General features: G+C 45.1%; 1 protein-coding gene across 1 annotated transcript in view; it reads right to left on the bottom strand.

Annotated features, from left to right (window-relative positions):
- Positions 1–3,791: 3,791 nt before the first annotated feature.
- Sh3rf2 (SH3 domain containing ring finger 2) overlaps positions 3,792–16,071 on the bottom strand; it is a 106,042-nt gene continuing 93,762 nt past the window's right edge. The window contains exons 8-10 of the mRNA XM_021150804.3: positions 12,885–13,129; positions 9,320–9,678; positions 3,792–6,436 (exon numbers count right to left, since the gene is read on the bottom strand). Of these exons, the coding sequence (XP_021006463.1) occupies positions 6,161–6,436; positions 9,320–9,678; positions 12,885–13,129 (880 nt within the window). The 3' untranslated portion in view covers positions 3,792–6,160. The remainder of the gene's footprint in view (positions 6,437–9,319; positions 9,679–12,884; positions 13,130–16,071) is intronic.

The following is a 16,071-nucleotide window of genomic DNA, read 5'->3' as shown; positions in this document are numbered from 1 at the left end:
TTCCTCTCTCAACAATGGTATATCAAAGCGACACCTCTCATCAGGTAGGGTAGGTTTAAAGGGAATTCATGAAACACATAAAGCCCTTGGTACGTCATAGGAGCTAAGTGAATGACATCATCAAATTCCCTCATTAGACGCTGTTTTTGTTTGTTTGTTTTTGTTTTTCTGTTTTTTTAATTTTTATTCCACATCCACCTGATTTTGTGACCTTGCACAAGGAACCACATCACTCTGAGCCTCAGTGTTCTGATCTGCAGTTTGGGACCAAAATAGATGTTCTCTGCATACCTCACAGGGTTCTTATGGGAATCCATCATTGTCACCGTCATCATGGAACTCAGCAGCCTCATCTTTGTCATCATTTGCCTCGTTTTAGCCTTACCACCACCAGGACCCTTTTCATTTCAGATTCCAACAAGCCATTTTGGTTTTCATAGTTGGCTACTGAGAGGTGCCAGGCAAAGGCTCAGGAAGGAAGTGCCAAAAAAAATCCCATCTTCAAACAGTCTGGGCATGGCCTCAACTTAGAAGCAACAAACAGCTGTTCTTAGAAGAGTCCTTGAAAAATCGCCATATCCAGCATCATGTCAAAACTAGACATGTCAGTTCATCTGTTCCCAGCAGCCAATCAGAGCCCTGGGATCCCAGTGGCAGGAGCCAGGTGGGGTTGCAAATCCTCAGAATGTTTACAGCACAGTGCTCCTGAGGTCACTTGACTGTTTACTGAGCATCGCACCCGGGAGAGCTGAGAATTCCATAGAGCCCATGGATGGGAACATTACTAGGTAAAGAGAAGCATGAGATTTTAGGACTGTGGTTGGGAGGGATCGAGTAGGGGAGAGGCACATAATGGGACCTCATTAGTATTGGCAATTATTTAAAAAGCTGTGTGCTATATATAGTTGTTTTATGATCTTATATAATTATAACTGTTTAAATATATATATATATATATATATATATATATATATATATATATAAAACATTTAATAATTAAAAGGGGAAGTATCAAAAGAAGCCCCCAATCTAGAAACATCAAGAAATCCCACACCATCAGGGACGTCTGTATTTCTGCCTCCTGTTAATTAGTGTGTCCCAACCACTTCTTCTAAAGCCTGCTCCAAAGTGACTGATGGACACCCTTGCTGTCTGCCATACTGTTTCCAGCTCCCACTTTCCTGGTGTTTGATTTGAAGGGATACCCTGAATCCCACCTCTGCTGTTTTCTATTTGTCGAAGTGTAGATCATGTACTGAGAGCCTCCTGGGAACATTTTGTTTCTGCTCTGGTCTAGGACATAACTCTGGCAGACAGCTTGATCATTTACGATTGCTCTATTTTAAGCAAAATGTCCTTGTGTGATTTATTCCCAATGACACCAACCTGCAGCAAGAATCTTCAGCTCGAACTGGTCCAGCGCTTCCTCCTAAACACATACCCTAAGCAGCTGCTTTTCATAGACATGCCAGAAGCTGCTAGATCTGTGAATATTCTCTTCTCTCATCAGATGGGAAGACTGGAATCTTTCCTTTCAAGGCATAAACAAGGGAAGCATCTATGTGGTCTTGGTAGGGGAACGGTGAGGGCATATTTGCTAACTTCTTGTCCCAGCTTCTCATTTCCCAGGGAAGGAGTCCAGAGGTGTGTGGCAGGCCTGTGACCGTCAGGGTTGAAGGGATACAGGTAGATGCCTGGTGAGCTCTTTGAGACAAATGATTTCTACCCCTGCCAATACCATGTGTGAATAGGAGCTGGAAAGCATCCAAGCATTGTTTATGCCCAAGGAGGGAAGTGTTAGCTAGAGGAGGCAGGGTCAGGGCAGAGGTTTTCTTCACTCAGTCAGCTCCTTCTCTGAGCCAGGATATGGTTGGGAAGAATCCAGGGCTTTCTGGCCATGTTCTCTGCTTTTGAGTGACCTCTTTGGCCCTGTTCTGCATCATAGGGCAACAGTCAGACTTTCAGTAACCAGGACACAGGCACTAGCCAATCAGAAGGAAGAAGGGCTTTTTGGTGGAGAGCCATGTATTTAGCAAGCTGCTGGGTGATGGAGTGGAGGAGAAGATTTGGGTTAAAATCTGGGTGTGGGATGTGGCGAAGCTGCAGAAAGCTTTGAGTGTTTGTAACTCACTTATTAGTACAGAGCGACTTCAATAGCGTAAGAACTAGTGTGGCCATGTTCCTGCTGAATGTCATTTCTGTTCTGCCCTTGACAGAGGGAGATGAAAGCCTCCTGCTTTATGTGCCTCTGAGCCACTTGGAGGAGCTTGTTAAAAACTTACGAGTGCCTGGTTTTCACCTAAAGATCACCAAATATGACTCCCAAGGTTCCAGATCGAGACCACTATATGAGACTTGAGAATCCCAGGGCGACTAACCCAGTAATTTAGCCGGAACTTGGGAGGGGCTTATGACTTGAGAGATGGAGTCCAAGGGGGCAGGGACTGTGCCTAAAGCAAGCATAGATCATGTGCATGGTTGGAGGGGCCCTGTGGGATTGACCAGCTGACAGATCCCTGGCTATTTTGTTGAAGCTGCCTCAATCCTGACCCAGCTATGTTAGGCTGCCAGAGCACCAGGTAGTAGACCTGGTGTGGATGGACATTCTGACGTTTCAAGAGCTGCTGAGACTCGGAGTCATTGCGTCTGTCTCATGACTCACCAAGGTCGACACTACTTCAAATTTCTCTTCTCCAGGAGATGCTCTTTGGAGATGGGTGACGGGTGAGGATGAGGGTGAGCGATATAAGAGAGGACGATGAGCTCTGATGGAGGGTCTTGGTGCTTAGTTCCTCTTCTCGGTGTGGTCCTCAGTTGGTTGTGGCTGTCATCTCTTAGCTGTCCTCCCTTTTCCTCTAAACAAATCTCGCCATTAACCCCTTCGGTGCTAGGGTCTGAGCCTGAAGGGCCTGTGAGTCTTAGCTGGGAGGTTTGTATGTAAGAGGAGAGCATTTTTTAATTTCAGACTTGGAGTGTTGGGTTCCTGGAATATTCTACTAAGGAGTAGATTTGTCAATGGAACTTGGCTTGATTGCTACATTTATGGCTAATGAAAGCCAAAGCTTTGTCTACTTGGAAGCCTGTTTCTCGTTGCTCATTCTTTCTGACGGTTGCTTTTCCTTCAGGAGTCAGACTGTGTTCTGACCTCAGAGACCAGGGGGTGTGGATTTCCTTTTAACTCCACAGTGCTGGACGGACCTCAAATTTAAAAATTCCTAGTCAAGATTTTAAAGTTCATTTTTTTGTTTTGTTTTGAGATAGGGTGTCACTACGTAGCCTTGGTTGGCCTGGAACTTGCTATACAGACCAAGTTAGTCTTGAATTCATATAAAGATCCTCCTGCCTCTGCTTTTCCAAGTACTGGGATTAAAGGCCACCATGTCAGCAAAACAAAACAAAACAACCAAGTCTGGCATTTTAGTTATTCATTAAGCATTGAGTTGTTTTATTATCTCAGGTAATCCTCACAATAGTCCACGGAGACTGGTTCTGTTACCCTATTTATGCAAAGGGATACCTTCCTGGTTGAGTAAGATAGCTTTCCTAGAAAGTGAGAAATAAAGCCCTGAACTATCCAGCAGAGCCTACTGGCCTTCTTTGCATTGGGAGCCAAAACTGTGCTCTGTTGCCTTCTGGCAACTGGGACTCAGTCACTGTTCTGGAGTCAAGGGGGGTCTTCTGGGTTTGTACACTATAGTCCCCAGCTGGGCTACATCACCAGGTAGCTTGGGTTCCCATGCTTGCCTCAGCCAGTTTGTGGCCAGTTTTAAGCTTCCGTTTCCTTGGCTCTCTAATGGGAACAGTCATAGTTGCCCTACACAGTTTTGCAGGAAGTGCACCAGAGGATGAGCGTACAGTTCTCGTTGCTGTGTCTGGCTAGCACGGAGGTAAACGCCGGACACATGTTGGTAGAATAAAGGAACAGAAGGTGCTTGTGAAATCAACTTTTACTTAGAAATAGCAGCTCATCCCGCTCAAGCACTCACAAAGCTCTACAAGATACAGGATGCTCTGGGAAGCATTCAGTTCTGGGAATGAATGGAAGGGTTGGTGCTATGGAGGTGGCCATCCTTGGAACTATGCTTATTTCTTTGGGAGGTTATCCTGTAGAGATAGTGGGCAGTGAAAATTTTGTCTCATGTTCCATATTCATTTACATTTCATAGGCATGCCCCTCTGTTGTCCTCTAAACAACCTGTTTGATAGCCACAAACATTAAAAAAAAAATAACTGGACCTGCTGCCGTTGAAGAATGGGCTAAACATTTAGTTGGCTCATTATGGTGTATGTCTGCCATACTGGGTATAGAGTGGGCTGCTATTCTTAATGAGAATGGTTTTCTGGGGTAAAGGTGAGGCATAGCTACTCCTACTTGGACAAATCATAGTGTCTTGCTGTCCTTGAGTGTCTTACTTCTCCATCTTAATGGCTGTCCTGACTTCAAGAAGGCAGAGATGTGCATGCTGATTTTATGACATACACACGAACCACTAGCTCACACAAGTGCAGGAACAACATACCACTTGTAGACCCCACTACTTCAAAAACTCTGACACATGTATCGTATTCCTTGGCTGGATTATGGTTTCATTTTATTCTATTAATGTCTGGAAAAGCCTACAGATAATTCAGTTTGCCAAGTGTGTGGGTGGGTAAGAGATGTATGTTCACAATCCAGAGACCTGCAAGAACTGTCTGTAGGAAACATCTAATTAGACCTGTCTTTTTTTTTTTTAAGTGGCACCCAGCCTTAGTAGCAAACGGCATTTATGCATTAAAGTGTCCACATAGATGGACATGTGATGAATGTTAAGTCACAACAATTACATTTAATGAGAACTAATGGGCTGTCTTAGATCGTGGCCCTGGTTTGCAGAGCTGTCTGGTTTGCAGAGCTGCCTCCCACCTCTCCCTCACCCTGTTCACAAGGCTCCCTGGCTGGACCTGCTCCTTCCAGCCCATCTGGATGGAGTCATCTAGTTTTGACCCTTTCTCCACGGCAGAATCTGGTCCTTTTCCCACCTTCTGTCAGTGTAAACATTGCTTCAACCAGACCTGTTTATATTCTTTCCCGAGAACTCTACTCTTCCCGCCTTTCGGCTCCTTCTTGTCCACATTTGTTTCATGCACCGTTCTTCCTCTGTTCCTCCTATCTCCCTTTTCTTCTCTGTCCACTTTCTTTGGTAACAGTTCTCTAAGAAGCACCCTCCTCTGCCCTGCCCTCATTGTCCTATAAGGGAAACTAGCTCCCTTCCCCACATGACTAGGAACCAGGGAGAACAAAAATACTGGGTTACAGGCAGAATAGAGATCTAAACCCGCTGCCTGGTCAAGTGCCCTCCAAGCACACTTTGTTTTGAGAGGAAGGATGAAAAGCCTATAATACCATACACATCCTTTATCTGTCTCTCCGTGCTCCCTGCTTATCTACTGTGTAGAAATATATGGGAAGAATCAGGCCAAGAAGCTTAATGCATGATCATCTTTGAGCATTTGGGAGTCAGCCAACTCAGAAAGTTACTCTCTTCAGTTTCAGTGGGTTCTCAGAATGTTCAAAATGTCCATCTCATATCCTTCTCTCAAATTCTCCCTTTGCAGCTGTAGTTGTAGAATGAAGATGATATGGCCTTAGCAGATGGCAGAGATTGTTCTAGTGTGGTGAGAAGAAAGGGAGATGGCGATGAGGTCAAAGAGGCCCTGAGAGCAATTTCACTACTGCCACCCACTGGCTGTTTTTTAGGCTACAAAGATGTTTTATATTGAGCGCATAGGAAGAAAGGCCAAATCCTGAATCCTGGAGGCACAGGTATTAATGCTTTCCTTATTCTTTGGCTTAAGCAGTGGGGTTGGCTGTATTAAACCACTAAGTTTAGAAACATGCTGGTTGGTTGTGCTGCATGCTTTTAATCCCAGTACTAGGGAGGCAAAGGCAGGCAGATCTCTAAGTTCAAGGCCAGCCTCATCTACAGAGTTCTAGGACAGTCAGGGCTAAAAAGAAAGAGAAGGACAACCTGGAATTCCTGCCTTCCCATTCCTGTGGACTAAAAAGGGACATTAAGGAGACTCAACCTTCAAAGAACAGTAGTATGTCTGTAGTGGAGGCAGGCTGTATTTATATGCAATTCACCTCTTTTGTGTCTAAGAAAAGCCACCCGAAGAATCATTTGCTGGGAAATAAGGTCTGTGTGGCTGAAGCAGTGGACAATAAGGGCATGGTCTTGCCAAAGGCTGACTTTCTCCGAAGGTCTGTTTGTTGCCCGGAGTGGCAGCCACTTCGGTGGGCAAATAGAATGGTCATCTCTCCTCCTGAGGAGACTGCTTCATGCTGGGACCCCTTCAAGGTGGCTGGATGGTCGTGCTTTCCAGAGGTGGGACTGGAGGCAGAGTGTTTGGTGGGTGGAGGGCTGTAGTTCTGAAATCTCACGGTTTTGACTTGCTGTAAAATAGAAAGAGCAAAGAACCATGGGTAAGATGTGTGCTTCGTCCCCAACCCTTTGATGATAGGATTGTGTGGTCTCTCTACAGTTGTCTCCATTCAAGACACCTCATTGATGCGGAATTCGTTCAGCAAGTACTTGTGTCTACTCAGCATGCTGTACTGTCCCCTGTCAGGTGCTGTTGATCTGAGAGTGAACAAGCCCAGACTGCCCAACTGGAAATACGTGTTCACCTTTTTCCTCTCCCCTCTGTTTCTCCTTAAACAAAAATGTTTCCTCTCCCTTCTTCTGTGTCAAGGCGTGGCTCTTCCTCATGAGCTCGACTACTGACCCTACTTGGAGGGTCTCCATAATAGCCTGAGAAATGCTCATCACAGACCTTGGTTCTTAGACACCTGCTGATGCTAGGTAGCCTTTCGAATGTTGACTGAGTTCCCTACACATTAACAACATAAGACAAACATGCAGACCAGCATTTCTTGTGTCTCTTTAAAAGATGGAAGATTCAGAGCTAGGTGTGGTAGGTCGGAGAGGCATTTGGAGGCTGAAGCAGGGGACTTGCCAGTTTGAGGCTGGCTTGAACTATAGAGTGAAAAAAATCTGTCTAAAAACCAAAATAAAACCTAAAAGCAAACATCATTAAGAATCTAAGAGCTGGAACTCTGGGCCTATACCAATTCTGGTAACACCGGGCTGGGCTGAGGAATTGCTCTTTTTTTTATTAGACGTGTCTTCAGCTTGCATTAGGCTCCACCTCACTTTGCTTCCTCTGGTGTCTCCTAGGTGGTTCTGTATCCTGCTTGGCAATTGCAGGTGTTTGTTTTAGCTGGTCACTGTTCCAGGGCTTTAATAAAGTGTCCTTTATGGGCTACTGCCTGCAAATTGCTTCTTTGTCCCATCACATTTTACCTTTTTTTTTTGTTGTTTGTTTGTTTTTGTTTTTGTCTCCATGTGTCCCCATACTTTCTGATTCTCACTGTTTCCTGTGGGATCTAAATGACTTCAGAGTTTGGGGGCTGTGTCTGATGATTGGGGTACTAGTACTGGACATCTGGGGCATGGAATCCTTTAGCTCACATGAACACCAGAAGCTGGAGGAAGCCCTCCCAACCCCTCTGTCAGTCACCACCACCTTTTCCAAATGAATTTCCTTAGAAGTGTAGTGGGAAACCCTGGGCTTTCTTACAGGATGCAGATGTCAGCTGTGTGGCTTTGGGCAATGCTGCCTAACTCCCCAAACCTCTGTTTCCTCATCTAAATGAGAATGAAAATACTATCTACCTCAGAGGGTTGTTATCAGGGTTTAATGAGATGGAACACATGGAGCACTGTACATGGTGTCTGCTAGCATCGTTAGTATTTAGTAAAGGCTTAACAAATAGGAGGAAGGGCCATCCCGTCCATCTCGTAGGGAATGGGCAATGGTGGGATGGTGGTGATGGTGATGAAGGTGCTAGTGTGGGAGATGATTGATGGATGTGGTGATGCTCAATAAGCTGAAGGCGTGTGGTGAATGTCACGTGATTCCTTTAACGTCACCTTTTCCTTTTCATCACCTCTCTTGCTTCGAGGACCTTATGAAGATCCATGCCTTCTAGTGGAAAAATGTCCAGACTAGATGTTAACAGATCTGATGATGGATGCCACAGAGGTCAAGTTAGCTGTTATAATAATCATTCGATATGACGTTGATGTCACCTAAATTCTCCTCTGCTTTAGTTGTTCCTGCCATCTGGTGAAAAAGTATGTGTCAAGCCCCGTCTCAGCACGATACACATCACACGTCTTACATCACTTAGTCTCATCTTCAAGTTTCTGTATGGCCATTATAATTATTTACTCAACACTGTTTTGATCTATTTTTATTTTATGTATTATAGGTGTGCTTTGTTTGCACATCTGTATGTGCACCATGTGTGTGCCTGCAAAGGTCAGAGGAGGGCATCAAATCTCTTAGAACTGGAGTGGTGGTGATTATGAGTTACCATGAAGGTACCAGGGACCTAACCAGGTCCTCTATAGGAACAGGAAGTACTCCTAAGTGCTGAATCATCTCTCTATCCTTATGTTATTATTTCTGTGGATTAGGCAAAGAAGTAAAAAAATGGGTAAGTAAAGAAAGCCTCAGAACAGCGAAGCATTTTGTCAAAGCCACCTAAGCAGAGTAGCAATTCTAATGGAGTCACGGTTTCTCCAGGCTGTCTCTGGATCTCAAAAGGAGCGTATATAAAGGGATGGGGGAACATGTCTAGCAAGGAGAAGGCATGCTTTGTGTTAGTGGGATGGGAGTATGCTCTGTGTGAGGATTTTATTGGAGGCTGCCAGTGTGGTTGCCAATGTCCACCAACATGATAGTCTCATGGTGTGCAGAACTGGGAGGCTAAAGGGTCAGGCTCTCAATGTTACTCTGTACCCAGTGTCAGTCATTCCCAATGTCACTCATCCCCAGAGTCAGTGTCAGTCATCCCCAGGGTCAGTGTCAGTCATTCCCAGTGTCAGTCATTCCCAGTGTCAGTCATTCCCTGTGTCAGTCATTCCCAATGTCACTCATCTCCAGAGTCAGTGTCAGTCATCCCCAGGGTCAGTGTCAGTCATTCCCAGTGTCAGTCATTCCCAGTGTCAGTCATTCCCTGTGTCAGTCATTCCCAATGTCACTCATCCCCAGAGTCAGTGTCAGTCATCCCCAGGGTCAGTGTCAGTCATTCCCAGTGTCAGTCATTCCCAGTGTCAGTCATTCCCTGTGTCAGTCATTCCCAATGTCACTCATCTCCAGAGTCAGCGTCAGTCATCCCCAGGGTCAGTGTCAGTCATTCCCTGTGTCAGCCATTCCCAGTGTCAGTCATTCCCAGTATCAGTCATTCCCAGTGTCACTCCATTCCTACCTTTTCAACGCCATTTTTTGAATTTTCTGGTTTCACGAGGATGGAGGGTGGCGCAGATGCAGGCGGCTTGGGTGGCGGTTCACTCTTGATGGGCGTTTCTTTGCCTTCCATGATGATGGAATTGCCTGCTGAGTGGATCCTGGTCTTGCTACCTCTGTTGATGCAGCTCAGGGCAGGCTCCCCAGTGTGAATAGATTTAGACCCCATCTCCACCATTATTGGTGTTGGGGAAGGGGTCATCCCCTGTGGCGGATAAAACTGGAACCTCTGAGGCCGGATCACCATGGTAGGACTGCATCTGAGGGAGCCCACCATGAAAGTGGGGACCCCTGATTGAACTGGTCTCTGCAGGGATCCATCTGGGGGATGACAGAGCAGGTATCAGCAATAGGGTAGATGACATCATTTTGCATGTAGGTTGCAATGTGTCCTGATATTCCAGGATAGACAAACGCTTTCCTAATGTGACTGTGCTCACTCTCGCCTGGGGTCTTTCAAAGGTGACCTATTCTTTATTTGGTGTCATTTGGGGAATGCTGGCAAGGGGGTAACAGTCTAGCTGAATGCTGTGTAAGGTGTCTGGAAGTATATTGCTTCAATTTACATTCCCTTCTCTTCTCTGGCCCCCTCCCCTGCCCTCCCCACTCTTCTCATTTTCTCTTTTTCTAGTCTTTTAAGATGGCTAGAGAAACAGATACAAAGTTTCACAGTGAGAAGCCGACACAGTGGCAGACAGACCAGAGAGGAAAAAGAAAGCGAGGGACACAAAATGAGCAGACAACAGAGAAGGAAAGCTAAACAGAGTAGACTGTGGTCTGCCTGCTGAAGAAATTACTAATAGACAAGTTAAGCAAGTGCCTTAAGACAGCAGCTGAGAACACCACCTGTGTTATTGTCCATGTTTATTTCCTGCTCAGTGAAGGTTCAGAACCACAGCAGAGTGCAGATTGCATCTTACAAGACACACAAACTTCCTGACAGCTCCCGAAGTCACCGATGTTTACCAGCTATCATTATTATGTGAAGGACAGCACAGTGTGCCTGTCCTAGCAAAGTCTGACAGTGTGGGTCTGTGCCTCACTGAGACAGTCCTTCCTCCAAGTCCTCTCTGAGAGGCTCAAAGGAGAAAGTCCCATCCCTTAGACATCAGTCCTATAGGTGATCGAGGGTATGCGACCGCCCTTGTCTTTGGGGGAAAGATTGGGAGTTCCTCTTGAGAGGCATTGTGGGACATCTCTCAAAGAGCTCCAAGTATTTAGTGAACCACATATCATCCCTGATGGTCTTTTCTGACACCTCTTGGACACATGTGTGAATGAAAGTTATTTGTGTCTAGCACAGAGGGCCCCAGCCAAGTCTATACTCCCTATTGTGGCTGTAAACTTCCACTGAGCAGGAAGTCAGCGTGGACAATTAAGCCCAGGTGTGTCTCAGCTGCTTGTTGCAAGCCTGTTGCCATGCACTGAGTGCTGCTTGCTGCAAACCTGTTGCCATGCGCTGAGTCTGGCCTTTGCATTTATATACAGTGCAGATATATGTGATAGCCCCGTGAGTGGCATGGGCCTTTGGGGAGACTGACAGCTTGACCTGTGTCACCTTGGAAAAAGGGAGAAAGGAAAGCTTCTGGAACTAGGGAAGACAAAACAACACCAGGCCAATGTGTCCTTAGCTCTGGTGGATAGGTGGGAAATTTGGCTTCTTGCCTGTTTATCTGTTTAGTTTCCTATTTTCAAAAGATTTAATGCTCTCTTATTATGTAGGCATGTAACACAAGCAGTTAAAGGTCCAGGTCAATCAAAACTTACACAGCAATACAGAAGGAGTTTATTAAAAATGGTGAGCTGTCATTAGTGGAATGCAATTCTCTGCATGGCTAAGGGATCTAGGCCGAGGGAACATCTCAACCCTAAACCAGCTCCTTCATGATGTAGATGGGCCTGTTTTGTTGTAGTAGTAACAAAGTGATTTATTTACTAATAATTAGTGTTACTTCAACAATAAAACATATATATATATGTGTGTGTGTGTGTATTTTTTTGGGGGGGGGTTTCGAGGCAGGGTTTCTCTGTATAGCCCTGGCTGTCCTGGAACTCACTCTGTAGACCAGGCTGGCCTCAAACTCAGAAATCCGCTTGCCTCTGCCTCAGGAGTGCTAGAATTAAAGGCGTGCACCACCATGCCCGGCTAAAACATATTTTTTTAAAAAGCCATGTTCTTGAGAGCTCATTATGTGGTAGACATGGTATTATTATGTTAAATTTGTCCGTTGGTTAAATCTGATGGGATATTATGCTAATGCTATATAACATAGGGATGGTGATAAGGTGAGTTTTATTATTTCCATTTTAGAAGTGGGGAAAATAAAGAGAGTGGTAACTTGCACAAGCTGTTATAGTGAATTCTAGGGGGTGGGGGCGGGGTGGCAGGAAAGAAAGGGCTGAAGACGGAGGCAGGAGAGTACATTTAAGAGGCTATGCAATTTGTGAGATGCAAAGACTGGGGTATGGGAAAGTGAAGACACTTTCTTTCTTTTGAATAGATATATATATTTATATACGTGTGTATGTGTATATATATACATACATATATATGTGTTTGTGTATACATATATATATATGTATGTGTGTGTATGTGTATATATATACATATATATGTGTGTGTATATATATATGTATATACATATATATATCATAGACATATGACATTATTCTCATGTGTCACACTGTCCCTTGTGCCATTCTTATGTCTGCAATGCTGCATCTCACATTCAGTCATTTGTTGAGTTTGTAGGAGAGACTGCAGGCAGGCTCAGTTTGATGGAGGGACATCCTACTCTTGGATTGTGACAGGAAGGAATCCTTGATGTCTTGTACAATGAGGCTTCCAGATTTTTTTGAATCCCCACAGAGGAAAAGTCATGCAGTTTAGTATACTAAGATACTAATAACAGCACGGTATTAATGGTAGCTCTATACAACTGCCGTGCATTCAGTGTGGATGTTATACAGGGGAGAAAGGAAGTCACAGGGCAGTGCTGGGAGTAACCATCAGGTACCTCTACTAATCTTGAAAACTTTGGACATCGTGGGTTCAGGATGTGAACCTTGCTTTTGTATAACCTTTGCAAGAAGAACCTCTCTGCATGCATTACACAAACAACATAGTAGAAAACGGGCTTTTAGTACTGTCTCTAGCATCCCATCTTTGACCTCCCAGCTCCTGCCTGTGCAAGGGTGTCCCTAGAACACTGAGGAGCACTGAGTAGTAATATCAACCTTTGGCTGATTTTGAATAAAAATCAGGACCCCTTGGCTATCTTCCAATGACAAACTGGCCCTCAGCTTGGTGTCACCCCATTCACCATATATGTTTAAGTGGACCTGGACAGTGGCCTTCGGGTAGTCTGGGCTACACTCAATAAAAACACTTGTCCTTTGAGACTTATCCTTTGCAGAGGCTCAGCCCAAAGTGAACACATTGTTCTAGTGACACACTTGCATCATGTCCCAGTTGGAAGCCCCATCGTCAGCCCTAGGCACGTACATACCTCTCGGTCAGTACTTACTCTTTCTCATGCTGCTCCGCACTTTCCTAAGAGACCCTTGTCCAGAAGTCCCTGGGCCAGGTGTGCTCCTCGAAGGGTTAACTACGGCAGTGGGCACAAAGACAGATTTGAAGGGTCCACTTTGCCGGGGATCACCTTCTGCAAAGCTACCCTGGGAGGACACAGAGGAGGTGGATAACGCCCATGTGGTGCAGACAGTGGGGCTCCGGGAATCAGGAAAACTAGATGTCTTTCTAGCTGTTGAACTATTTTTTAAAAAGAGAAGAAATGGAGAAAGAAAATGTTCAGTCAAGAGCCCTCTTGCCATTTTTTTTTTAAGTCAGCTTCCTCAAATGAATATAGCCTTCTCAACTATCTACCCCCAATCTTTCACCCTCAGACCTGGCTAAATTGATCCTAACCTCCCTGCATCTTAAAAACAATGTGGGTCCGGACAACAAGGAAGGGCTTACAAGGTCCTGGTAGAACTTGCACACCCGGACTTCATTCTTTTATATGGCCCTAATATCCCTTCATTCCACACTCCTTCAGCCTGAGTTCACTGTTCTTGCTTATTTTGTTTATCGAGTCTTTGTTTATCTAGTAGCTTTCCCACTAGATGTTGAACACTCTGAAGATGAAGATTTCTAAGGCTTATTTTATAGCCTCTGTGTTCTGTATGGACTGCTGATTAATGTGTTTGTCCACTGACTGCCACAATGCTTTCAGAACTCCCTTCTAGTCATTTTGGCTAACACATGCTGAGTACTTACACTGGCCAGGTACTTCACCTATATTAGTGTGAGTTTTTCATAACAGTTTTCTGGGGTAGTACCAATATGGCCATGGCTTTAGAAACATAGAGATTAAACAGACTATATGGGACTGTAGAGAGAGCTCAGTTGGTAATGTGCTTTGTGTGAAACCATGAGGGCCCATCATCCAGTGCTGCTTATCATGTATCCCAGTTCAGGGAGGTAGAGACAGGCAGATACTCGGAGTTTCCTGGCTAGCTAGCCCAGCCTAATTGTTGAATTCTAGGTCCCAGTGAGAAACCCTGGCTTAAAAGACACAGTGGGTGATTCCAAAGGAATGACACTTGAAGTTGACCTCACATCTACTTACACATAAATGTCTTACTTACACACACACACACACACACACACACACACACACACACACACACACAGAAGCAGAGACAGAGACACAGAGAGAGACAGGGAGAGACCGAGAGACAGAGACAGAGACTAATAAACAAACAGAGATATGATTACTTGTCTAAGCAATTACCAGACTGGAGGTTTGAAACCAGGTCTAAGCCAGCTCTCTGCCCTACTTCTGAACTATATTAGCTCCAGGGCTAGTTAGAGAAGCAGAGAAAACTTTTTTTTTTTTCCTGCCTGAAATAAACTAAGGTGGCTGGTAGCCCTGAAGTGACTTCATAAGATGCTGTCACTTCAGTCTTGGGCTGTGATATCATGAACAAGATGACGGTTTTATGAAGAGCAAGCTCCTTGGCACTGTTTCTAGTCTGAACCCCAGTGGAGTGCATGGTAGTAGCTGCTACTTGACATCCCTTTCTCTCCTCTTACTGGTCCAGACCTGGCATCCTGTCTCCTATGTGCAGCGTACCAACCACCCCATCACTCTGTTGATGAAATAGCCTCTGATAATAAATACTACAGACAAAGAACTCCATCAAGGTGCTGGTGTACAGAACCCTCCGGGTGTCCTACTGCCCAGGGTCTTCCACGGTTTTCTTTAGGCTGTTTTTCTTTGTTCTTCCTTGTCTTCTTTTCCACTATTCAGCTCATTATAGACCACAGTGTGTACTACAATAATGAGCCAGTGCTGTACAAAGGTAGGCTAGTTATTGTTTAACTGTGGCCAATGCTACACACAGGCTGCCACATGTTCTAGGAGCTTGACGCCTGCTGCAAGGGACCTTCGATGCAGACCTGTCAACCTGCTCTGGTGTCCATGGAGTGGTCAGTGTAGAACGAAGTAGTTCATCTAGTATTCTAGAGCTGCGGCCTGGGCACTGAGTAAGCTCTCTAGAAACTAGCTAACACCCTAGAGTGCAGCTGACTAGCTTTTGAACAAGAGGCTACTAGGAGTTACTTGCTTCAAAGCGCGTAAGCAATAGGCAAGATTAGTTCCCAAATCATTTCCCAGCAGAAGCCACAGAAGCAAGGACAGAATGCAGCTAATTAGGCTCAAGTCAGTCTTATTCCACTGGTCCCTTCTCTGAGTGACAGTTTATGGCACTAGCTACAAGCTCATCAACTGGGCTTGATTCCAGGAACTCCTGACTTGTGATTTTCCCACCCAGTGCTGACTCCCTCTATGTCTTTTGGCAAAAAGCTTACCACTTACCTAGCGTTTTCTTCCAACATCAAAGCACTTTGCTAACATGTATTAATTAATCCCCAGGAAACCCCAGACTTGAAGACATTATGATCCTTGCTTTCCAGAGGAGACTAGAAGACATTCTGGGTTTAAGTGGGAGGAGTGGATATTCTGGTTTGCTCTGCTAACAGGTCCCTGTGTCCTTTTCTCTCTGTAGTATTAGCGCTTATCCTATTTTCAAAGAGAGTACTTCACACAGCACTTCTACTGGGCTTGCCACAGAAACAGCCTTCTCTGAAGGAGAAAGGTTGACCCTTGGCCAACTTTGTAGTGTCTGTGTGGAGAATGAAAGGCCAGGAAGTGATGGCCCCTTGTCCCTTTCCTCCACCCATAAGGCCCAAGACAGGCATATGTGTCTATGAAGGCTACAATAAAGAACCATTCTGCATAATTACATAGAAGGGGATTTACTGGGAGGACAGGAGCCAGGTGGAAAGGACCTAAGAGCAGGGTTTGAGTGGGCAGTTGAAGGTTCGGTTGGGGACGTGATGTCAGAGGATTGGTGTTATTTGCTGGTCTCACCATAATAATCTTCAGCTTCTCTGTATCCTTTTCTCCCTGGCTCCAGTTTAGTCAGAAGTAGGTCTGCAAGATTGGTCAAGCTAAACTGCCATGGTGGCACATACCTGTAATCCCAGCACTTGGGAGATGGAAGGAGGAGGAGAAGTGTCTTAGGGTTTCTACTGCTGTGAAGAGATGCCATGACCACAGCAACTCTTAGAAAGGAAAACATTTGATTGGGGCTGGCTTACAGCTTCAGAAATTTAGTTCATTATCGTTGTGGCAGAAAGCATGGCAG

This window comes from Mus caroli, unplaced genomic scaffold, assembly GCF_978045245.1.
Source record: "Mus caroli unplaced genomic scaffold, Mus_caroli_1 scaffold_19, whole genome shotgun sequence".
In the NCBI taxonomy this organism is placed as follows: domain Eukaryota; kingdom Metazoa; phylum Chordata; class Mammalia; order Rodentia; family Muridae; genus Mus; species Mus caroli.
Note: the sequence above shows the minus strand (reverse complement) of the source record. Positions and strands in the feature narration are given on the sequence as shown.